General features: G+C 51.8%; 1 protein-coding gene across 2 annotated transcripts in view; it reads right to left on the bottom strand.

Annotated features, from left to right (window-relative positions):
- Window positions 1-449: 449 nt before the first annotated feature.
- SLX9 (SLX9 ribosome biogenesis factor) overlaps window positions 450-24,929 on the bottom strand; it is a 29,910-nt gene continuing 5,430 nt past the window's right edge. The window contains exons 2-6 of one of the 2 annotated variants that reach the window (XM_081137903.1): window positions 23,548-23,656; window positions 12,930-12,998; window positions 5,888-6,038; window positions 4,781-4,849; window positions 450-3,346 (exon numbers count right to left, since the gene is read on the bottom strand). In XM_081137903.1, coding sequence (XP_080994029.1) covers window positions 3,223-3,346; window positions 4,781-4,849; window positions 5,888-6,038; window positions 12,930-12,998; window positions 23,548-23,656 — 522 coding nt within the window. In that variant the 3' untranslated portion in view covers window positions 450-3,222. The remainder of the gene's footprint in view (window positions 3,347-4,780; window positions 4,850-5,887; window positions 6,039-12,929; window positions 12,999-23,547; window positions 23,657-24,929) is intronic. The other variant, XM_081137902.1, reaches the window with a different exon arrangement.

Genomic DNA, 24,929 nt, shown 5'->3' with positions numbered 1-24,929 from the left:
GTACACACCCTGACCAGGGATTAAACCCACAACCTAGGTACGTGCCCGGACTGGGAATGAACCTGCAACCTTTGGTGCATGGGACAACGCGTCAACAAACTGAGGCACCCAGCCAGGGCTCAACATCTCTTCTTGATAAAAGTGCGCTATACTGCCCAGCCAGTGTGGCTCAGTGAACTGAGCATCATCCCATCCAGCAATGCAGCTGTTTCTCATCTACACAAACTGAGGACCCAGAGCCTAAGTGACTGGCCAGGCCCCCCAGATGGGGTGGACTCCAGTTTCTCTGGCCCCCAACCCACAGCCTAGCCATCCTTACCCAATGCAGAGGGCCACCCCAGGCTTCAGGGGCAAACCTAGACACCCCCTACAGGTGCAACAAGGTGCTGTTTTTAAATGGGAATTCCCCCAGAATAAGACAAAAACGTCATTCCTAACTGTCCAACACCACTATTGAGAGGTTTGTGTTTTATTTTGTAGGCTTGACACTTTGGTACCATGTAACATTTTACATAATTATAGAACAAAATTAAATGTTTAAGAAGCGATCCCTAAAAACCAAATGAGACAAGTAAAGCCAGCTGTGTGACCAATGGCAGGCAATCAGGTGCTCCAAGGGACTTGAGCATGAAGTGACACCAACAACCACCAAGAAAATGGGACACTCACAAGATGTGGAGGAAAGAAGACGGGACATTTGACAATATTAAAACACTTGCTCTTTTGTTTGATCTGATACGGGGGTCTGTGGCCACATTTCCTAGGAGCCCCGCCTTCTGAGATGCTGTGGAAACACTCCAGGTGGTGGATGTGATGCCTGGGTCTCCTTGGTGGGGGCCAGGGTTGGACTTGACGGTTGTGAACATATGGGACTGCCTTAAACGCCTCTTTGGTTTCTATGTGCATAACATTTGTACAATAAAGAGCTAAAAAAAACACCACTCAGACTGTATTTTGAACTTGAGGAGTAAAGGACTATTTTTGGAAAACATATCCATACGGGTAAAGCATAGGCTTTCTGGGGAGCCTGTGGGTCAGGCACGCTTGGCTCTGTCTAAAGGCTGCCAAGGGGACACAGAGCCGGCCCTACATGCTCAACCTCTCCCAAACTGGGGAGGGGTCTGCGGAGGGGAGAGTAGGGAGCAGGTCATACCTTTGTGCTATAGCATCTTCTCATTAGGCAAAAGATACAATAAGGCAGCATGTGATCCTGGTGCCCCCCTGAGGCCTAGTTAGGAGGCCCAGCTCCTGGCTGCCCCCTGGCCCCAAGGTAGGGGTCCAAAATACACTTGGATAGAACCCAAGTCTCTCTGAATGAATGAGGCGGAGCTGAAGATGGGTCCTGCCAGGTGACCAGCCAGAGGATGAGGGCACATTAGCCTGGGGGGGGGCACCTGCAGGAGACACAGGGAAGGCTGCAGCTCGTCCCGAGGGAGACCTACAGCCAGAGGGCTGACGGGTACTGGATTCTCTAATTAAACATTATTATGTAATTAGAATCTACTCCCCAGCCCAGGAGAGATGATTAAGTGGGAGTTATCACTGCCCGTGCTAGAAGCCCAAGCACCAAAGGCAGGAAGAAGGCTTATTGGAAAGGGGTTGGTTGGGGGTGGGGGGGTGGCATTCGTCCCAGGGCACACTGAGCCCTGTGCTGACCTAAACTGAGGGCAGAGGTCAAGTAAGTGGTGGTCATGGGACCATCAGGAAGCTCTGAGGACAGCGTCAGGAAAAGCACCAACAGCCCCTAGTTCCTGGCCACCACTCAGCCTGTCACAGGAGGGGGGCTTCCCCCTCTCTGCATCTCAGTTTCTCCTCTGGAGAGAAGGTCCCAGCCAGGACTCCTGCTCACCCAGCTCCCAGAGTCCCCCTTAGGTGCAGGAACAAGAGGGACAAGCAAGGATAAGGATCCAGGCCTGTCGGGAGGCCCCACGGAGACTACATGGTCCAAGTGTCTCTGTGGCACAGGGAACAACACTGGGCTCAGAAATACAATCACTGTTTTTGTACCAAGAATCTTACAATTAAGATTTCTCCAATCTTAAGAAGAATTTAAGAAACACAAGACAACTTCAAGAATATGCATATAATTGTCATTTTAACCAACGTTATTTGAACCTCTTTAGAAGAAAAACACAGTTTAGCTGAGTCTCTCTGACTTGAAATTTAGGAGGTTCTTTCTCCATGCAGACCTGCTGTCTCAGGCCCAGGAGCAGGGGACCAGCTGCCCTAGGAACACAACATTAGGGAATGGCCCGGAAAGTGGTATCCTGCTATCTTCGCCAGCCAGCTGGATCTCCTGATATCCTGGAAGCAGGCACCCTGGAAAACCCTGGTCATTGGACTAGAACCCATGGAAGCATGGGGGGGCTGGGCCTCCACACCTCAGCACAATGCCCTCAGCCCAGGCTGCCAGCACCGGCTTTACCTCTGCATGAGAAACATTCCAGAAGCAGTACAGCTGCTGTTTGTGCAATTGGCTTCAAGTGGCACAGACCTTGAGAGATGAAGTTGCTGGGCCTGACTCACCTCACTGGCTGATGCTGCATGGCCACCATGTGCCCTGTCTGTCCTGGACAAACCAAGAGAAAGCCAGTGCTTGGAACACAAATGAGGTCTGAGTCCTCTGAGGGCCAGCAAATGAAGTGTCAAGGCAGGGCTGGGTGCCGGGAAGGTGGCCATGTGTGACCCCGACGCAGCCATCAGTCCAATCATCCAGCTCTCTGAGGGTGGGACCCACACACAGGCCAAGGCTCCAAGGCAATTCCAGCAACCAGTGACCAGGTACCCTGAGCAGAGGACCCCAGGGCCCACCCTCCCCTGAGCCCCACATCCCCCACTGGCTCTGGAGGACGTGGTCAGCTAGTCCGACAGCACAAGCCCCACTCCCATTCCCAAAGGTCTGAGAAAGGCGCGCACCCCCTTCCACATCCTCAGATGAAGGGTTTAAGTCAATGTTTCTGCAGCCCAATCTTCAAACCCGGGATTTATGATAACTGTCTTGCTCATGGGACAGCTGAAGCACAGAAGGAAGCACTGTCCCGCTGCCTGAGTTCACATGGTGTTTATTCACCCCCCCGGGGACTGGGGGGCTGCCCCACCAGTCCTAACAAGTGAGAAAGAGCCAAGGAGGCTGCCCTCCAGACTCTGGGTGAAATGGCGAGTAGTTGGCCCTCTGGCAGCTCACGTGTGTCCTCGGAACTCACAGCACACCCCGGGGTCAGGTCAGAGCAGGCCACTGCCATCCAGCTGCATCTGCTGAGCTAGCCGCTGCCCGATGGCCAGCAGGGGGCTGGCTCTGTAGGTGGGACTGGCCAGCAGGTCCCGGAATCGGGTCCTTTCTTCCTCGCTGAAAAATTGAGGTCGAAGGTCAGCAGACCCCATACCCCTGGGACAGTGGGGTGAGCATTCAGCACCCAGAACCTGCCTCGGGTGGGCCACCCAATACCCAGGCGCTGCAGAGCAGGCTGAACCCTGGAGTGGACAGGAGAGGCCAAGAGTCACCACAGGGAGGGACACCGGCAAAGGGCTGGATGAGGCGTAGGGAGTGAGGAAGGCAGCCTGAGCTTCTTGAGCGAGGCGGGAGCCAGTGAGGCCTTCTGGGTCAGGTCAAGGGGACCTGAAGGCTCAGCAAGGCTTTGGGCAGGAGGAGAGAAGCTGCCCAGGGGCCTCCTCATGGTCACACAGTGACCATGGAGCCACTGTGCCCATGGGATTGGGGGTGCTGGCATCCCTGCCCTTTCCCCAGGAAGGGGATTCTAGGCTCCTATGCCCAACCTTGACAAGAAGCTGCTATTAAAGGCAAACGGCTGCCAAACACAGGGAGGCAGCAGCCTGCATGCACCCTGCAGACACACAGCCTTACATAAAAGGCGCCTCCCTCCAGTGCTGCCAAAATAGACGCGGCTACTGTAGGAATGAAGGGCCAGTTGTGTCCCCACAGGCCCTAGGCCAGCTTGCTCACAAAGGGACACCATGGCGACGGAGGTGGCACCCTCTGCCCTCGCAACAGAGGAGGTGAATTCTTTCCTCCTGCAGGAGGCCCTGAGCCCGAGTCCAAAGAGGAGGCTGCTGTTCCCTGCACGCCTGTCTCTAAACCCAGGTGACCCATTGGGTACAGGCAAGGTTGTGCCGCCTTCTATAAGCACTGGGGTAGCTCACGCTCTGCAGGCCTTGAAGCCCAGCCATGGCTGCTGGTGCCCTGGATAGGTGTGCCTGGGGGGCAACATCTCTGCCCCTGAAACCGAGGTGACCGGGTAAGAAACCTCAGCTCCAGGACAAGTCCATGTAGGCCTGTTGTGGTGGGGAAGACGCCGTGGAGGGACTGATCTGGCCTCAGGAAGAGTAGGGTAGGGGGCCTGCCGGTGCACTGCCCTGCATGTGTGAGACCTGGGCAAGGCCACACCATGCCGGGCCTCAGCTTTCCTGTTGCTAATGGGAGAATTTGAACCCCACTGGACAAGTAACTACCCAAGCCAGGTAACAATACCTGGGACGGAACCCCCCGCCACCAAGGACCCAGGTCTGAAGGCAGCTCCTGAGAGCCAGCAGCAGCTGCTCCCCCTACAACCCCAGGGAAGGGGCTTCTTGGCCCCACTGAAGACAAGCTACTTCATGCCAACCAGGCTGTGCCTGTGTCCCACAGCTGGCCCTGGCTGAGCTGCCCAGAGTGCCTGAATAGACTGAGGTTGGGGAACCTGGCCAGACACCTGACAGCCCTGAAGGGATGGGGAGGGAAGGTGGGAGCACAAGAGCCACATGTTGGTGGTGGGGCCATACTCACAGGAGCTGGAGCCTCTGCGCAGCACTCATCCGGCTCAGCTCGGCTGGTCGGGGCTTGCTGCTTGTTCTGCTGTGGACAGAAAAGCAGAGTATGGGCCACGCAAGGTTCACTTGGAATGTCTGCCAGGATCACATCTCTGAGGCTGCAACCCACAGTAAGGCTTTGGGATGGTGCCAGGACCAGCACTCCTCTCCCTAAGTGAGACTCTGGGAGTGTGAGTGGCCTCACAGAGGAGAGGGACTCAGATGAGGTTGGAGAAGGAGAAAAACTGTCCAGTCCTGACCACCTCCTAAATTTAGACTCCAGGCCAGGAAGCCTCTACTTTCATTGCTATTTCTTTTAAAGTAGGAATGAAAAACATTTCTGGTCCACCCAGGACAGTGCCTGCACCCCCATGCTCCTGTCACCTGGTTCAACCTGACTTGTCCCAAATGTCTGCTACAGGACGCTGATCTGCTCTTCCAGCCACTGATCCTGTCCCTGTGTCCACCTACGTGTGGATCCTTTGCTGACCACCCACACCTCTCCTGGGGCCTGCGCATGCAAAACTGGGCTTTGGGGCTCCCTTTCCCCACCCAGAGCCACGTGCTAGGAGGTCCAGAAAACAGTTCACCATGGCCTAACTGGCTGGAGGCCTTGGATCTCCACCTCCACTTACTAAAATGTAGGGTGGCGGGTGGGCTGAGGCCTCCCACAGATTCTTCCGGCCCCACTGGGGTACAAATCCAGGAGTCTCTTCAGTGCCCACAGGGCCTAGAGTGGCTTGAGCCCTCACTGAAGGGTAGGAGTCAAGAGGGGGCAGGACCCTCATCCAGCCTCCGGCCCATCCAGGTAACTCCCAAGACAGGCACGACATCCTCCCCAATGGGCTTCCCATGAGTTAAGGACACTGCGGACAAAGCCAGGCCGGGTAAATCCCCTCAACTTGGCGGCACGGGGTGGGGCTTTCCCACACGGATGCCAGCTCCAGTCCTACCCCTGCTGTCCCAACAAGTCTGGGCTTCCACCAGCTTGGAAGTTTCTCCAGACGAAAGCCCCAGCTGGGTCGAGTCACAGCCTAGCCATCACAGCCTCGAGCTCTCCAGATAGCTGAAGATGAACACTCACTGTCGCGTGTGTGGCCGCCTGGCACCGGCTTCCAGATTCAGCAGCTCAGGGAGGGCGTCCCGAAGGGGTTGCAGGTCCCCCACCACCACTGTGGCCCGCCGCTTCCGCTCTGCCTTTAGCTTCTGCTCAGCCAGCTTTATGGCTTCAATTTCTATGGAAGGGAAACAAGGGGTTAGCAAGGGAGCAGAAGGCTGAAGAGCCCAGCCATCTGAGCCCAAGCCCAGGCCTGCTCCATTCCTGCCTCACGGCAGGCCACTCATTTCTGTCTGGCTGGCACCTCCAAGCCACCCTGAGAACTGGGGGACAGGCTGACTCCGAGCTATTTTCTCCCCTAATCACAGAGTTGATGATGAGACTGGAGTGCAGGCACTGAGGACTTTTACTCTTGAAAAGGGACTTGGGCACAGTGGCTGAGGAGAGCCACACAGTCACAGAGAGGTTGGTGGGTACATCACATTCTCCCCCGTGCCCCGAGCACCTCCTGGGTATGCACTGAAGGGAGGGTACCCGTGGCAAGAGGTGACAGTTCGGGGGGGGGGGGGTGCGGTTCCTAACACTGAAATGGGTGAGGGGATGAGTGCTGTGGGGGGGTTTCAGAAGGCTTCTGCACAGCCCCTGGGAAGGAGGCACTGGGACAGAGGAGGGGGGTGGAGGAGAAGAGCCAGAGGGTGAGGCTGCAGTCGGTGGCAGGGCAGGGGCCTGTGCCCTGGAGAAAAGGTTTGGGCAGGGCTCAAGTACCGGGGAAGAGCTGGGGGGCAGAGGGGAGCTGAGGTGGCCGAGGTGGGGGGTCTCTGGGTAGCGTCCTTAGGCAGGGGAAGGAGACGGGAAGGGTGGCACTCTGAAGCTGGACCGGCAGGCCCAGCACCAATGCTGCACCAGGACCAAGCAGAGCAAAGCTGAGCCCATGGCTCCCAGGAAGACAATGCAAATGCTAAACCAATGAAAGCCAAAGCATTTTAAATTAACTCATGGTGTCCAACTAGGGAGTGTCTGTGGCATGCAAGTATGACTGACATGGGGACATCTGCCAGGTGGTCCACTGCAGTGGCTGCTTCAGAGGGGAAGGCCATTAGTCACCAGAAGTGCCAAAAAGAATTCGACAGAACTCATTACCCACGCACGATAAAAATGGCAATGAAACCACGAACGAGGGTACTGCCTTAATGTAACACAGATGACCTACCAGAGAGGCCTGTAGTGAATGTACAAGTTTGGTGAAACACTAGCCACACTCAGTTGGGAAGCAGAACAAGAAAAGGACAAATGCGACCCCGTGCCAGGGCCAGCAGGCCTCAGCCTGAGGGCACAGCAGCTGCTGTGACGGCCTGCAGGAGCCAGCTTGGCCTCCCCACCAGCCCACAAGTCTGACGCAGCCTCAGTCAAACCCCAACAAGAGTCTTAACTGAACCTGTGACACTAGTCCTAAATCCCCTTTTAAAAGACTAAATGCATAAGAATAGCCAAAACAGTTTTGGAAAAAAACAAGCATCAAAAGAGTCTGCCTACTGGATATTAAAGCAAATTATGAAAGGACAAATTCAAACAGACCCACATGCAAGAGGGCTTGCAGAGGGAGGCAAGGGCTCAAAGCAGTGCTTCAAACTAACCACTGACCAGCCCTCCTCCTGGGGAAAACGTGAATCCCTCCCTCCCGCTGTTCCTAAAAATTATTTATACTAGAATTAATCATGACAAATCAAAGAGAAATCAAAGGCCAAAAAACAAAGAGCTGCTCAACTCTACTTGAAATCAAGGAAAATGACAATGGTGAATGTCATTTGTCACCAGTCAGAGTGACAGATTTTATAATCTAACAATACACCAAGTATAGCGGGTCTGGGGACAGCAGGGGTGGGGAGCCTGAACGGTGGAGGACAACTGTGCAAGGGCAGCCAGGTGGAGCAGTGTGCATAGTAGCTCAGCCCACCTGGACCACAGGGCATCCCCAGTGCCCTGAGGCTGGGATGTTTGACAGATCCTGCCTCACTGCTCTAGGTGCTGGGGAAGCATGTGACCAGGAGGAAGGGGACTGGAAAGAGAGAGAGAAGGGCGGGCATTCCAGCAGGAGGACTGGCAGGGACACAGCCCTGGGCAGGAGCTGTCTGTGGAAGGTGCAAGAGGGTAGACCTATGGGCACCAACGGGCACAACTTCAACACATACTGAGTGAAAAGGCACAGTGAGGGGAAAATACACACACACCAAGCATCCCTAAGGCCCCACACTTCAGCACGAGTGCACAAGTAAAGAGAAGGGTCTACCAGTTTAACCTTACAGGACCAACCAGAGCAGAAAAGCAGGTGCAAGTTTGGTAGCTTTGTCTGTTTTCCTTGAACAGTTTCATAACTTATTATTCATGTGCAATTAAAACATTAGTCTGTCCTCAGATGTGAATGTCATTCCATCCCAGCATGGAAGAGGGGTAACAAAGATGACAAGAAGAGTGAATTTAAGGGGTGTCAGTTCTGTGCCAATGGGCTCCTCCCCCTCCTCTGCCCTGTGCCCCACAGAGTCCACCCCTCCCCTTCTGGACAGAGATAGTAGTGGAGAGAGAAAGAAGGGAAAGCTCGGGCACTTACTGTTTCTGCCACCCACCCCCCGCCACCTTCCTGGCTGCATCTTCTGCCAGACTCTGCCAAGCCCTCTTCTGGGAAGGGGGACTCCACCCTTTGGCCCTGCAGGCCTGGCTGCTACTGGTTTCCCAGGGCCCTGGGGCCTCATCACCCTCACTGGCTCCCTTCACACCTCTGTACCTAATCCATGCATAGCCCCTTCATTCACTTCTCTCCAAGGAGCCCTTTTGAGGGTGCCAGACTGAACTGACCCACATGCTAATGTTTGTCCCACCAGGGCAGGATTTCATGGCCAGCCCACTGGGGAGCAAAGGGAGACAAGAAAAAAGCCCTTCTATCAACTTTGTGGTCTAAAGCAGCAAGTTCTGAAGCAATGACATTTGGGGAGCATCTCCAGGGGCTTAGCTGGGGGCACGGGAAGCTGTGTCCTACCCTTACACTCTCCCCCAAGGCTCGGTGCGGGAAGGTTCCCACAGACTGACAAGGCTGTTCATCCTAAGAGGTTTAATTTAAAATTAGCTGAAGGTGCAATGAAGCATAACAGGGTTTGCAGTCAAGACGGTAGCATAGGTAAATGAGGTACTCACCTCCTCCCACAACCACATCAAAATCACAACTAGCCCAGCTGGCGTGGCTCAGTGGTTGAGCATCAACCTATAGTCCGGGAGATGGAGGTTTGATTCCCGGTTAGGGCACATGCCTGGGTTGTGGGCTTGATCCCTGGTAGGGGGTATGCAGGAGGGAGCTGATCAATGGCTCTCATATTTGATGTTTCTATCTCTCTCTCTCCCTCTCCCTTCCTCTCTCTAAAATCAATAAAGATTTTTTTTTTTTTTTAAATCACAACTAAACCACCCTGGCTGATGTGGCTCAGTGGTTACAGCACTGGCCTGCACACTGAAGGGTCATGGGTTTTATTCCAGGTCAAGGGCACTTACCTGGGTTGCAGGTTCGATTCCCAGCCCTAGTTGGGGAGTGTACAGGAAGCAACCAATCAATGTGTCTCTCCCACATCGACGTTTCTCTCTCTCTCTCTCTCTCTCTCTCTCTCTCTCTCTCCCCTCTCCCCCCCTCCTTTCCGCTCTCTCTAAAAAAAAAAAATCAATGGAAAAACTATCCTTGGGTGAAGATTAACCAAAAAAAAAAAAAAGGAAGCATAACATATGCAAATCAGGTCTCTAAAACCAACCACAGCGATGTATGCTAATCTTCTACAAAAAACTGAAAAGAAGTTTCATAAAAATAGGCCCTGAAACAAAACACATGATTTCAAGCTTCTTTATGCACCATGTGGCCTTGGGTTCCCCCTCCTGAACAAAGTAGGCTAGTAGGACACCAGCATGGCCTCGGCCCCTGGCACCCAAGACGGAACAATTCTCACAGCATTTATCACTGCACCAAAGGTTTGAGTCACTGAAATAAGATGACAAGAAGACTCTAAAACAAAGTTTGGAAGGAAGATATAAAACTGTCTCTATTTTAAGTGGCATGAGTATTAGTGTAGAAAGTTCTAAGGAAGCTACAGAATAATTACAGAACTAATATGATTTTAGCAAGGTCAAAGAATACAAGATTAGTATTTTAAAAAATACTTTTATGTACTAGCAGGAAACTGGAAAATGTAGATTGTGAGGATTCCATTTACAATAGCTTTAGAAACTATAAAATAGTAATAAGCTTATAAAACAACAAACACGCGAGACCTCTACCTATATAACACTGATGACAGAAACTCAAGAAAATCTCAATAACTGGGGAGATATACCATGTCCATGTCTTGAAAAATCAATATTGTTAAAATGGAAATTCTCCCAAAGTTGATCTATAGATTTAAAGCAATCTCAACCATAATCCCAACGAGATTTTTGTTGTTGATGTGGTTTTTAAGAATTGACAAGCCGATGCTAAGATTATATGGAAATGCCAAAGACTTGGAATATTCAAAACAATCTTAAAACAGAAAGACTAAGATGCAGTACATTTCCTTTATCTGAGTCCAAGACTTACTCTGAAGCTACAGCCATCCAGACTGCCCAGTACTTGCTAAGGTACAACAAACAGCAGGAGGCCACTTGGTGTCACAGACACCAAAGCAACACTGAATGAGGAAACAACAATCTTTATAAGAGTGCCGAGCAACTGAATATCCACATGAAACACACACATACACACACACACACACACAACTCATACCACAAACATTAATTCAAGATGGATCACAAACCTAAATATAAAAGCCAAAACATTAAAGTTTTTAGAAGAATAGAAAGTCACAGTCTGAGAGAAAATTATCTGCAAAACACACAGCTGGCCAAGGACCGGTGCGCAGGAACCTAAGCTCGTAGAGCTCAATAATAAAAAGGCAAAAGAGCCTCAGAAAACACTCGCATGAAGATGATGCACAAATGGGGAGTGAAAACATGCGGATGCTTGTTAGTGGTAACGAACACTAGTCCCACAACGAGCTATCACTTTGTGCTCAGCACACAGCCACCACCACGTGCCGGCAAAGCTGCACCACAGCCAGAGCTCCCAACGTCGTCGGTAGGAGTGTAAATGTACAACCACTTTAGAGAAACATCTGGTAGCTGCTTGTAAAACTAAACATACAACTACCCTATGACCCAGCGTTCCATTCCCAAGTATTTACCCAAGAGAAATGAAAACATATGTCCACAAAAAGACTTGTAAAGAATGTTCATAGCAGCCTTAGTCATACCAGCTAAAAGAGAAAAAAGACCAGGTGTCCATCAACAGGAAAGTGGGCACCAAATTCTATGTCCATATAAAGAAACACTTCTCAGCAACAGAACGGCATGGACCACAGCCACATGCAGCACAGATGAATTTTAAAAACACAGAAAGAGCATATCCTACATGACTCCAGTCACATGACGTCCAGAGCAGTGAACCTAAACTGTGACCCAGAAAGAGCAGGCAGTCATTACTCCTGGGTAGTCATGGGATTTCTGGGGGTGGGAAGGTTCTGTAATGAAAGGGATTATGGCTGCACAGGTGTGTGCAATTGTCCTAAAGGCCTCAATGGCACACTTAAGATCTGCATTTCATTGTATGTAAAGTTTATCTAAAAAAGAAAATAAAAAAGAACCATAAACAAATACTAAACTCTAGCAAAATTACTGGGAAGGAAGTGTACTGATGTCTGCACTTACTTTGGAATGCATAGGTAAAACATGAGTTGGAAGATGGATAGGCAGACATGAACGGACAGGTGAATAGATATGTGACAAAGAATTCAAAAAACCACAGCGCATACAATTGTGCACACTACACAATACTTGATCATGACAATGAACAACTGTGTTACTGGTTTGTGTATTTACTACATTAGAGTGTTCTCTTTCTACTTAAAAAAAAGTTTGCTGTAAAACAGAATCTGGTGTTTACCTCGCCTCCTGATCGCGCCATTTCTCCTGTGCTTGATTTAACCTGGTTTTGTACAGTAACCTGCTATACAGGCTTGTAACCCAGGAGCAAGGGGCTGTACCATACAGCCTAGGTGTGTAGTAGGCTGTACCATTCAGGTGTGTGTAAACTGCCTCTGTGATGTGCTCCCTAATGATGTCTTTCTCAGACCTGTCCCCCTCAAGTGGCATGTGCCTGTATTTTCAATCAAGGTTGGTTGAATCCGCAGATGCAGAACCTGGATACAGGCCAACTGTATTCCAACTTAATTAAGTGTCAGCAGAACCACACTAAAAACACAACAGTAAGGAAAAAATTAAACAGTCTTCACAACAAAATCTTAGAAAAACATCAGCAAATACTCAGCAGCATGAGAAAAAAACACTGTATTTTCTGAAACAAAGTGAGTGGGGAGAGTGGCATTCTCCCAGCCATGAGGCATTTAGCTGGGAGCGCATGATGGAAATCCACCACATACAGGTAACAGAGAGAACAGCCCTGCTGACCCCCAAAGACCCGGGACCCAGGAGTTCTTGGATCACACAGAGAACCGCTATTGCCCAGATGCCCTGTGCAGGTGTGTGCCCAGATGCCTGAAAGGACACATGCCAAAGGGACGTGATTTCACCTACCACTTTAGACAGTTCTGTGTCCTAAAGGGCTCACTACCAGCATGCATCACTTATATAATTATAAATCCATCACAGGACCAAAAACAATTGTTTTTAGATGTAAGAGCTGAGTGCAGCATCTTCTTAAGACCATTTTCTTAGGGAGAAGTCAAGGCTTTGCAGAAGCTCATACAAAGCCACCTCCTCTGGGGCCATCTGCTTGTCACATCACAAGCCATCTCAGGCATGCTGCCGAGGCCCCAGCCCACCCACCAGCCTCAGTGGGGCCTCGAAAGGGGTTCCATGCCAGCTCTTGAGCTTGGTTCCCCTGGTCCTCGAAAGATGCCATGAGTTGGACAGAGGACAGGGAAGCCTGTGCCCTCCTGGCTATGAGTGAGCCATGTCACCCCTGGGAGACAAGGGATGCACTTACTCTGCAGCCACCGCTCACGCCTCAGCTTCAGTTTCTCCTTCTTGGGCAAAATCATCTTTGCCTCAGCACCTAAGGACAGAGCACATATGTAGTGAGTGAAGCACCCTCATTCCCAAAGGACAAAGCCTAAAGCTCCCTACCCACAAAGCCTGGGAACAGAAGTAGGCATGTTCTGATGGTGCCAGGCAGCACTGCAGCCACATGGGCCACTGCAACCACAGCAGCCGGCTGCACCGGTGAGGCTAGTGCCAGCCTCTCATGGCTCCCAGAGAAAGATGGAGCAGCGGCTCCAGCTGCAGACACCATACTGCACATCAGCACAATGTCAGGAGGGTGCCCCAGGCACAGGAGTCCCTCTGAAGCAACAGCCTGGCACTGACCACAGGGTTGCCCCAGGATGCCCAGGCAGGCCTTCACCTACTACCCTCCCCACCCCGAACCCAGGATGGCCTTCAGAAGGGCTGCTGCCTAATAAGCATGCTGACTAGAGAGGTCCACATAACTCAAAGAGGACCCATGAACTATCAAGAACTGGGTGGGGACCTCACAGCACAAAAGATCCCTTTCTGCTGAGCCCAGGACCTGCGCACACTGGAGCTTAGGCTCACAGTCCCCAACTGCTTGGAATTTCTCTAAACAGGCGCTGCCAGAAGCCAAGAGGACTCAGGTGAGTACAGTCTAAGCAAGATGTGGTCCCACATCTTCTCACTGAATCGACCAGGAAAACAAGAAAACACACTCCTTTCAGATGCGCCTTCTCCCAGAGGCCTTTGTCCACCCCCGCTGGCCACAGTGGGGATGTGTCCCCAGCCTCACCTAGCAGCATCAGGGTGTTGAGTACAACACACACCTTCTCCTTTGTCCCCCGGAACAGCTGACATCAAAACACCAGCCATCTACATGACCCTCTCACTGCCTACTCCCAGTGCCCCTCAGCTCCTGTCCCATCCCCCCAGCACTGGCTGCTCTTACTTCATGGTGACTTCAACCATCCAGGTCTGTGGCCTCCCCTCCGTCATGACCTTATCCTCACCACTCATGGCCTGTCTGCACATCTCTTCTGTTATGGGCTAAACTGTGTCCCCCAAATTCACATGTTGAAGACAGAATCCCAGCACCTCAGAATATGGCAGTGTTGGGCAAGAGGGTCTTTGATCAGGTAATTAAATTGAAATTAGGTCATACGGGTATACTCAAATCCAGGAAGACTGGAGGGGATTAGAACACAGATACATACAGAGGGATAACCATGTGAGGACACAGAAAGGAGACAGCCGTCTACACACCAAGGAGAGGCCTCAGGAGGAACCAGCCCTCCAAGACTTTGACCTCATAAATGTCCGCTGTTTGAACCAAATGGTCTGTGGAGCTTTGTTATGGCCACCAGAGCTAAGACACCCATTTTCTCTTGAGTAACACTGAACACTATGCTTCCCGGAACCGGTGCCAAGCCTCCCCATAAGCAGCCACAGGTGACCCTCATCTGAACTCTTCATGAGGAAGAGCAGCAATGCAAGTTACCAGGTGCCAAGGCCCCATAACACTTGCTAGCCTATGACACTTGCTACCTAAAGAATCCAGATGACCTTTAGGAGCACTGAGCACATTTATGTCAGTGACTCCATGACTAGTCCCATTTTACAGATGAGAAAAGCAGGGCTCAGAGGGGGCCAGGTCACAGGGAACTGCTATGGACCAGGCCTGGAATGGAGTGTGACGTGGGCCCATAGCCATCAGACCTCTGCAGCACAGTGTCCTTGGGCTGGTCTCCGCTGAAGCTTCACCAGCACCCCTGGGACAAGGCCACTGAAGGGGTACTAGGGACATAGAATTTGGGGGCTTATTTCCCCAAATAAACTATGAACCGAGGTGTGAACATAGGTGGACCTCCTCAGAGCACCCAGATAATGCACAGGGCCCCAATTGCAGGACACGGAGTATCTCAGGTCTGCCTCGCTGATCCCCAGGCTGCCATCTCCTTCATGGCAGGCAGGAGGGTGAGGAGGCCCCAATTGCAGGACACGGAGTATCTTAGGTCTGCCTCGCTGATCCCCAGGCTGCCATCTCCTTCATGGCAGGCAGGAGGGTGAGGAGCGAGATATAGGACCCTTGCCCCCAACAGGCTCATTCAGGCCCGTCTTGGGAGGACCGCCAAGGGGCAGCATGGGGACCGCAGTACTGGGTGTGAGCCACTGCCCCATGCTGGCCACACCAGAGTCCCAGGTGGACAAAGGTAGTCACTGTGTCTGAAGCCATTGTGTGGCCCCATGAAAGCTCGGGTAGTGCCAGCTGGCATGTCAGGTGGCACTGGACTCCGCTGGAATGACCAGGGTCTGGCCTGGGGGTAGGAGAGGGAACGCACTATGGGGAACAGATGGTGCCAGGCTCATGGGCGCACCATTCTGGGAGCACAAAGACGACACAGTCCAACGGCTGTCACCCATCAGGGCTGTGGCATGACACGCACATGGGAGGGCACTAGGTCAGAGATGCTGGACCTGCTGACAGCATCTCTGCTTCCAGCTTGCTCTAAAAATGGAGCAAACTCCAGGCTGGACACACTTCCTTGGCCTTAACTGGGTCCCCAGAGATAAGGTGTCTTAAGCCCAGGACGTTCTATACGAGATGCACATCCTGACTCCTCTTTACTTCACACAGATTTTCTTGGCTGTTACAAGAGATCCATGACATCTAAGAAAAAACAACGCAGAAACAAGTTCTGTCAAGAGCCGGGTGGCGATCTATCCTGTGTCAGAAACTCATATAAACCCTGGAGCAAAAGGCTTCGTAGAAATTACAGCCCTTTTCCAAGAGTGAGGCCCCTACATGGCGGCCCCACGTTATACTTCCAGATGCTCACAAAGTCGATACTGGCCACAGGGGAGGGGGGAAAGGTGTCCAGCAGCATTTCTGATGAGTGAGAGTGACTACACACTCTGGGGCAGGCCATCCCAGCCTGGGTGCCCAACCTGAACCTGGGCAGGTACCAGGAACGCCAAGTCCAGGGGAGGCCTGGCCAACCTGGAGTGGCCACGTGACCCAGCAAGCAGTTTGTTCTTATCTTAAAGATGAGTAAAATTCTCCAGAACCTAAGATTAAAACAACCAACTAAGCTGAGCACCGGCAGGAAGGGTGGGGCTGGCCACCCTGGGCCTCCTGCTCAGCAGACCAAGCTTCTCCCCAGTGCCTGAGCCTCGCCCTGTGCCTGCCCTCAGGTGCCTCCACGACCCTCAGGTGGAACAAAATGGTGCCCAGCAGCCCAGAGAGAAGGCCTGGTGCAAACTCAGGTACAGGCTGCTTTCACAAGAAAAGCTGAAAGTAAGATGCTGCTGTGTATAGCAGAATGATGAGCTTCGGAGCTCTGATTGTACAGACACAACTTGGGCAGCTGTCTGACCCATCTGAGCCTCAGTCTTCTCATCCAGATAATGAGAGTGCAACTACAGCAGTGTTGGCGAGGTCAGTAACCCTCTGCACTGTTCTCATAAAGGAGCTTTGTGGAACAGAAGGCAAAGTTCAAGCAAGGAGATGCCTGTCTGCCTGTCCCAGTGAACCCCGGTGCCTGGGTGGCCCGCCCATGCTCCTAGTCCTTGTCAAGTCACCACGGCTGCTGCCACTGCGGGATGGTCAGAGGACAGGAAACAGTTTCGCAGGTGTTGTATTTTGGGAGGATATGGTTAACGGGATACCACATGAGTACATTCTAATGGAAGTATAAGGAAAATCAATACGTAACCAGCCTTTCTATACATGACGTCAACAACGCTGTGCAAAGGAACTTGGGCACAGGCAATGAGAGATAACTAAACAGGTCCTTCCTAAAAAACAGCTCTTCCAAACCAGTAAGAAGAAACTATGAAAAGGGCACAAATGGGCCGCTTACAGAGAAACATGGTCAATGAAAGCTCATTCCACAAACCAGACCCCAGTGTCCACCCTTCATATGGCAGAAACCCGAGTCTGGAGTCAGCTGGCATGAACCAGTGGCAGATTTGTGCACGCTGGGCAGAAGGTCCATGGGCAGCACCTTCACAAGGCAAACTGGCACTGTCTACTGGCATCTCAATGTCCACACATTTGCCTTAGCAATTCCACCCCTATGGTTTTATCTGAAAACGTATTCACTCTTGTTCACAGATGTGCAGTCCCATCATCTAACAAACTTCAACACCCAGACAAAGAACAAGGCCATTGTTGTGCTGACCACTGTTAGGGGAAGTAAGGGCCACGGCACTCCCGTGTACACCTGTGGTGGTGAAGGCCACACCAGGGCCTTGCACTGAGTTTTCACACTAACGTGGGTCACATCCCAACTTACTAACAAGGAGGCAATGGTATGGGCATCAGCTCAGGAGCCGTTGGTGGGTAAGCTCCACAGGGAAACCCCAGGGCGAGGGGACGGCCCAGCACCACGCAGCCAGAGAAGACAGAACACGAGAGGGGTGCACTACTTGCTATGGGCATGGCCGGACACAGGTGATGACCTGCAGAGGGGGCAGGTGTATAAACTATGTTCCCTTCGTTTTCCTGTCTTCCAAGTTTTCTTCATTATTTATACCGCACCTTGGTAATTAGGTGGCCATTTTAAAAACCTGAATATATTTTTAAAAAAAGGGGGGGGGGGATAAATTGCCCTAATCAGAAAATGTCCTGGAAGAAAACCAGCAATATTACAAACCCAATAGCCCACATCAATGTTTTCCAAAACACACTCACCAAGTTTTATTGCTAATGCACCCTTCTGCTGACGAAACACTTCTCCCATAGTGAACCCTTAGATGCCCCAAACCACTAAGTATGTCAGAAGGGCAGAGTCCAAACTCTAGAGACAACTTCTAACACAGAGACACATCGTGGTCTGTTCATCAATGCAGTTTTTGGAAGCCTGTAGGGTGACCTGTGGTTTTGGTTCTGCAGCCACAGAGCACAAGTTCCCAAAAGACAATAGGGAATAAGCAGCATCCACGGGTGGACAGTAGGGAAGGGGCCCTCCAGGGGATGCAGGGCCCAGCCTCCAGTGCTCCCCCTGGGCAGAATGTCCTGTCAGTGCCTGTCCCCACAGCATGACCAGAGTGACTCCTGTCTGGCCCCCCCACACTTCTCCCTGCCTCCACCAACCCAGCCTATCTCCATCGCCTTCTTGAGGTTATCAACAGAAGGGATGGACCCAGAGTGAGCTCAGGCCAGTCTGGGGTGCTACTGAGCGCCTGGCTCCTTGGCACAGTGGTCCCATCCACACAGAATCTCTCTTAGCACAGTGTGCACACACATATCCTCATAGGTGCCAGAGGCCATGGGTCAGGTCCTCCCACAGACCATTGCCCAAAGCTGGGAACAACTTGTTGGGACATGGAGTGGCTGCAGCTTGTTCCTAAGTGGAGACAGAGGGGAATTCATGCACAGGACAAGGTGCACCCATGCCGATTCCGAAAGCCCTGATGTACACAAACCAGGATACAGGCCCTTCCACCTCCAAGGAGGAGGAAGAGACCAAAGGGCCCAGTGCCACAGCCATCCATCCTGCCCCAACCACTTCCCTCTCAAAATGCCCAGGCAGAGTCCTCCCAGGCTGCTTTCTTGACCTTGCCATTCCCTGCTTCTGTCTGTTAAAAATTACAGGCTCCATAAAGACCAAGCAAGAACAGCCCAGCAGCAGGGCCCCTCCCCACTTTCCCCTATGCCACTACAGGGCCAGAGCCACAGCATGTGGGCTCAGCAGCCCCCCAGATGCCAGAGGCCCAGAGCGGAAGTCCATGCCTCTGGGTCCTGCACTCAGCTAAGCACACAGGCCTTCAGGCCCTGCTGGCCAGGATGACCCTGGAGGCAGCGGATACCCCTCCCAGGGGCCTGGTGGAGGCACTCCCACCGAGGACCTACTCCCCACAGCAGACACCAGGGCCTAGGAGACATGCAAGGAGCTCACAGCCAGCATCCTGCAACCGAAGATGTGGCCACCTCCAAGAGCCAGCAGCACACACATGACAAAGAAACAGGTTCCCAAACGCAGTAAATGCCACCCACTCAAGACTCCAGGATGCCGTCTACTGTCCTCAGGGGGCCCCCACACAGCTACAAACACCACCAGGTGGTCCGTCCAGAAACTGGCTCCTCCACGACAGTAATTCCCTCTCCACACCCCCTACTCTTCATTAGTTCCCCTTTTAGAAATGGGGCTGTGATGGAGGCAAGGCAGGGAAGCGGTCTAGGAGTCTGTCCTACCCCTGACTGCAAGGCTGGAGGAAAGGTAGGAAGTCTTTGAAGGGGGGCTTTGTGGGAAACTCCTGAACCCCTGGAAAGCCCTAGGGTACCCTGTGTGCTGGAGCCGGGCCTTCCCCAGCTCCTCTCCAGAGGCAGGGCTGTTCTCTCCAAGCTGAGCTTGGCTGTAGAGGACACGCAGCTTTGCTGCCCTCTGCTGAGCAGCCCTGGGCCTGCGCCTGCTCTGGACTGGTGTTTCAGAAGGAACCCCTGCAGTGGGTCAGAAGCACAGAGGGACGCTCAAGCACAAGGGAAAATGCAGTCACAGCACTGTGATCTGCATGGCCATGAGGCCCAGAGCCCTGTCTGCTTGCTGGACATGGAGCTCTCAGCAGCACAGTCCTGCAGACAGAGAAGGCAGTGCACACACTCAAGGAGTCCCTGCAGCCAGGTCCCTCCACTGTGGCCTCCTTGTCCACTCACCTCCGGCATTTATTTTCCCAACCTCTCCTGCCACAGAGCCCAGCAGACATGCTCCCACCACCGCCCCTTGGCAGCCTCCAAGTGGTCCAGCGTGCTGACAGTCGAGCATGCTGCAATGCTGAGGCTCTTCCCTCCCACCCTTCTGCTCCTGTCTCCCTCACGAGGCCTATCCTCCTCCAGTCCACCCCTGCCCACCTCTCTGGGTGTGATTCTAGGGCTAGGATGCCTAGTCCAGACCATAGGACAGAGTACTGGCCCAATACCCAGGTGCTCGTCTGAGAACAGAGTGGGCTTATTCTCTACAACTTTCCAGCATATAGAAATATAAGACTAGAAGTAAATGGGCAGAGCAGCAATCTGTGTGTGGGAGGAACACACTGCCACATGCTCTCAAGTCTCCACATCACAGAGGAGCGAGAAAGCTGCTTCACAAGCAGGTCCATGAGCCCAGGGGTCCTGACCCTCAGGGCAAAGCCAATGGCTGGGGGTCGTCTGCATGGGGGAGCTGGGCTGGTGGTGGATGAGGTCCTCTGCACGGGCAGCCTCTAGCTTAGTGGTTCCCACAAAGGAAGCATGGAATCCCTGCCTGCAAGGGGGATCGGAGGGAACTGGGAGAAGACTGGGCGCCACAGGGCTCCAAAGGGTCCATGCAGAAACCCAGGAACAATGCCACCAGGAAAGCCCACCATGTCCTGGGGCTGCAGGGAGTGTGTGAGAGCACATCTGCCTGGAGGAGAGGAGCACACATGAGCACATGGGGGATGCACAACAGACACTCATCCACCCAGGTGATGGACCCAAAACCAGGCCAGGCTCCCCTCTGAGTGGGCTCAGCCTCTTCCAGTCCACACCGGCTACAAGGCAGAGACAGGAGCAGAGACACAGGAGTAGTTCTATTTGTGACTCAGCCCAAGGCGAGGATTCGAAGAAAGAATGTGTCTGAGCTGATCCAGGTAGACAGGCACCCTCGCCTTCATGGCCCAGCAAGTCACTAAGCAGCCAGCTGAGTCCTCCTTACCATTTTCTGCATGACCTACAACTGCTCCAGGCCACCCCTCCCCCCCCAGCACAGGCCTGGGGACCACAAGACCCATTGTTCCCCTGCAAGATCAAGGTGTTGGCCAATAGGGAAGCAGCAAGGCAGAGGAAGGCCAATATGGAAGAGCTGCAGAAGAGAGATGCTCGGATGGGGGGGGAGGCTGAGACATAGTCACCTGCCACCAGGAACCTTGGGGGCTCCTTCAGGAGCTGCAGCAGCTGCAGGACCTGAACAGACCAGGAACTGCCTGGCTGAGCACAGCTCAGAACCCAGAGGGGCCGTCTGAGCTCCAGGGTCTTCACAGAGACAAGAGATGAGAGGGCTTCTGTGTTCCTATAGCTGCCAAGCAGGACCCACTAGGCTCTGGGCTGGAGTCCTGCACTTGGCAGCATCAGAGGCCCCCAGAGACTGTGTGAAAACAAGGCTTAGCAGGTTTGGGATGGGGCCCCAATGGTGCTGGTGCTGACCCAGGGCTACTTCAAGGTGGATGCACAGCTTTAGCCCCTCTTGTGAAGGTGGAGCCGTGATATCGTCCCACAGAGAACCATCCAGCAGTGCTGGAGGGAGGCCCTGATAGCCCTCTCATTCCCAGATGGGGACTCACAGCCCTGAGCTCAGCAAAGGAAGTGTGCAGGGCCTATGATGGGGCTTGGCCTCCCTCTGCACCACATCCTTGTCTGTGAAAGGGAGCAAAGTAGGCCAGCCCCTCACTGACATGGGAGTACTGTGGGTCAGCATGGCTGAAGAAGCCCAGTAGGACCTCCAGGCAGGCCCACATATGATGTCTGCCCAGCAGATACCACGTTCATCTGATACACAAAGAATTAATGTTGGGAAGCTACACAGATGCCCCCAAATCCAACAGCCAACAAAGCAGAGCACCAGGACTCCAATTCAGCTCCTGTGACTGCAAACTAATGCTCTGTCCCCTCCACTCCCTCCAAACTGCTTGGGGACAACAGCTGTAGTGCAGATGGCTTCTTCTTCTGGGTGTATGCACCACCAACAGGCAGGGCAGCATGCCAACCTAGACCACAAGGCAGAGCCTGTTCTATGGGCAGAAGGTAAACTAGGCCCCACAACCACCAGGAGAGGCATAAAGGGGGCCCCAGAGGTGACAGGCAGGAGGGGCGGGAATAGCCACCATGGGAAACCATCAGAAAACAGCATTTGTCAGCTCTCTGGGGGAATAACTTTCTCAGCAATTTAAAAATCCTAGAAGAGTTTTCTGTATGAAATGACAAACAGCTAACATCTATAATACATAAAGCACTCGTTCAAGGTTAAGAAAGGTGATTAGAACTGCCCCAAATACCCAGACAAGCCGTAAGAGAATGAGTGAACACAGAAAACCGTTTGATCGTGTTGATCACAAAGAAACTTCTGAAAAATGAGGACTGCCAGGAATCCCCTCTCCGGGGAAGCTCTGTGGTTGTGAAGGTAAGGGAAGGTCAGAGCCAAGACAGACCCTCACAGACACCTTCCTCCATTCGTTGCCCCACTATTTACCTTCCCACAGTTTAAGCCCTGCAAGTCTATAAACACTGTTCATTGCTAAGATGCCCCAGAAACCAAGTTCTCACCATCCTTTTGAGTTTCTCATCACTGCTATTCCTCCTCCATGACGTACACTGAACACATTAATAAACTGCTTTTCTCTTGATCTGTCTTTTGTGACTCTAATTTGCAGGATCCCAAGGAGAGTAGGGGGGGAAGTGTTGGCTCCCTGCAGTTTCAATGCCCAAATAATGGCAAGGAGATTCACACACATCTCCCCAGTGACATAACAAAAATCCAGAGTGATGATGTAAACAATATAACCCCACAGAAGATGCTTAGTATGTCATTTTCTGTGAAATAACCACATCTTACACCTCTCTGCTGTTTACAAACTGCAGACAGAAACCTAGAAAATGATACTAAACACCTAGATGCTGCTGAAATCATCCAACATGCATCAATTCACTAGAGAACCACAGGAACACAAAGACTTAAAGCAGCAGCAAGACAAAAAGGCCAGCTACTTACAACTTTAAATATGAGACCACATAGTCCAATTAAACCAATGGAAATAGGTGCAGGTAAAGTACGGCAGGATTACAGACACCAGGGGCAAACAGCCCTCCCCGGGGGCCCGAGTACTCTTATCAAGATTACACACCTCTATTATTTTAAATGCTCAACTGCACATGTGCAGCTTACACCTAGGCAGCATTAAAGTTTCTCTCCAGACAGGCTGGTGCACCCGATCCAGGCCTCAGGAGCTCCCTCCATCTCCAGGGCAGCTCGAAGGGGAGCAGAGCTGTTCTCCTCTTCCAGGGAATCTCAGTCAAAAAGCTCTAGACTAGAACTGGGCTGGATTGGAAAAACATGTTAAAGACACCAGGAGAAGGCACCAGCAAAATCCAAAATGGGGGAAGTGCAGTCAGAAAAATGCCCTCCCCACATCATAAAAACATGAGGAAAAAGATTGGGAGGGGGCTGCAATGCAGCATGGGCACTTGTCTGCACCCTGATTTTTATAAAACAAAACTTTATGAGGAAATCGTGAAGATGGGAGCACTGTGTGTTTATCTGATAAGAAATTACTGCTAATTTGTTTAGATGTAATAATGGCATTGTTGGTATGCTTTTTTTTAAAAGAGCCCTTAGAAATAGATACTAAAGAATTCATGAAGGAAACTCTGCTTCAAAATGCATCTGCTGAAGGTGGGTGATGGGCACATGGGACTTCTTTACACCATTCTTCCTATTTTAGTAAATCTTAAATTTTCCCATTAATAAAAATCTTTTAAAAATGTACAGTTAATTGACATTTGCCCTGGCCCATGTGTATGAACAAGTCAAAGGCAGCCAGGCATTGCCGACACGCAAACCCTAAGGCCCACCTCACGCTCTCACCTCTCCTGATGGAAGCAACACTCCTCGTGTCCAAGTCCAGCTTCTGCACCAAGGCACTGGGGTCTATCTTGGTCCTGGCAAAGATGTCAGTGTTCACAAAAGCCCACTCCTAAAAAGGAAAGAAGACCACGCAAGACTTGCTCCATGGCTCTGTGTAGAAATGCAAGGCCCATTACACAGCAGGGAGACCCCTGGGAGAGGGCATCAAGATGTACAAGGACTGGCTATCATGGAGAAGGACCTGGGGAAATGACCCTCCCTTCCCAGCAGGGAAGCCCCAGGACCTTCGGGAGCTCAAACCCCAGAGCCCTACGGCAGCACCTCCCAGCCTGTCTCAAATCACCAAGTAGGCAGTGCTCCTGGTTTAAGAACCATCTTAGACAAGATTCAGGGTCTCCTTCCAAACCTCACATCTTCTTACTCCTACAGCACTCTCCCACTTCACATCCCCTCTTTCACCTCAGCACTGTCCCTTATTCATCCCTATATCAAGGTTTCAAACCCTCCAAGTCACTGCTCATCACACCATGCACACCCAGAACATACCTCCCAGACCCATCTGGCTCATTCCAGGGCCAAGCTCCAGGACAGGGGCCTTGGGAGGGACCTCAGCATCCACCCCTAGGGTAGTCACACACCAACAGACGGGATAGGGATGACGCAGAACCTAGTTTAAGCACCAAGAAGGTGTCGGGCTGACTGCGCCCACCCAGAGCATCTGACAGAGAAGCCCTGGCCCTTGGGGACTTCCCAGGAGCAGTAAACAAGAGACCTCAGAGAATTCAGCCAGGGAATAGTACTGGAACCTGGGAGACGTGGGGCAGGAGAGGAAGACCATTTCAGCAGACACTTCCCAGCAAAGGGGAGCCCCAGATCACATATGCAAGTAACTGATGCTCAACTTCTCTCTACTGTCACTTAAACGTTTTCTGCAGTGGTAATTTCTCTCTCATAACTTCACATTTTGGAACTTAATATAAAAGGTGTTGTTGTCAAACTGACTCTTTTTCACGAATTATAATGTCATGTGACTAGAAATCAGAATTCTGTGTCTATTCCATGTTAAAGTTCAATGACCATTCTTTTTTTAAAAATACAAAGTCTATTTATTGCTTTTTCTTTCAAATCTGCCTAGTCTTGGTAGGGTTTTCTTTTTTTCCTTTCTCCTATTTGGTTCCTCTGTCTTTCATATTTTAGGCATACCTATTTTGTAGTCTCTGTCTAATAATTCTATTTTCTGACTTCACAGCAGTCTTAATTTTGATGCTTACTCTGTCTGCCAGCTCTCACTTATGGTGGGTAGTTTCCTTATGATGTTAGCTGCAGTCTTGAGTTTGGCAGGGTTTTATCTGCTGAGGGAATCCCACCTGACCTGGCCAGCA

Source organism: Miniopterus schreibersii, assembly GCF_964146895.1.
Source record: "Miniopterus schreibersii genome assembly, chromosome: 5".
Lineage (NCBI taxonomy): Eukaryota > Metazoa > Chordata > Mammalia > Chiroptera > Miniopteridae > Miniopterus > Miniopterus schreibersii.
This window is presented reverse-complemented; position numbering and strand designations above follow the sequence as displayed.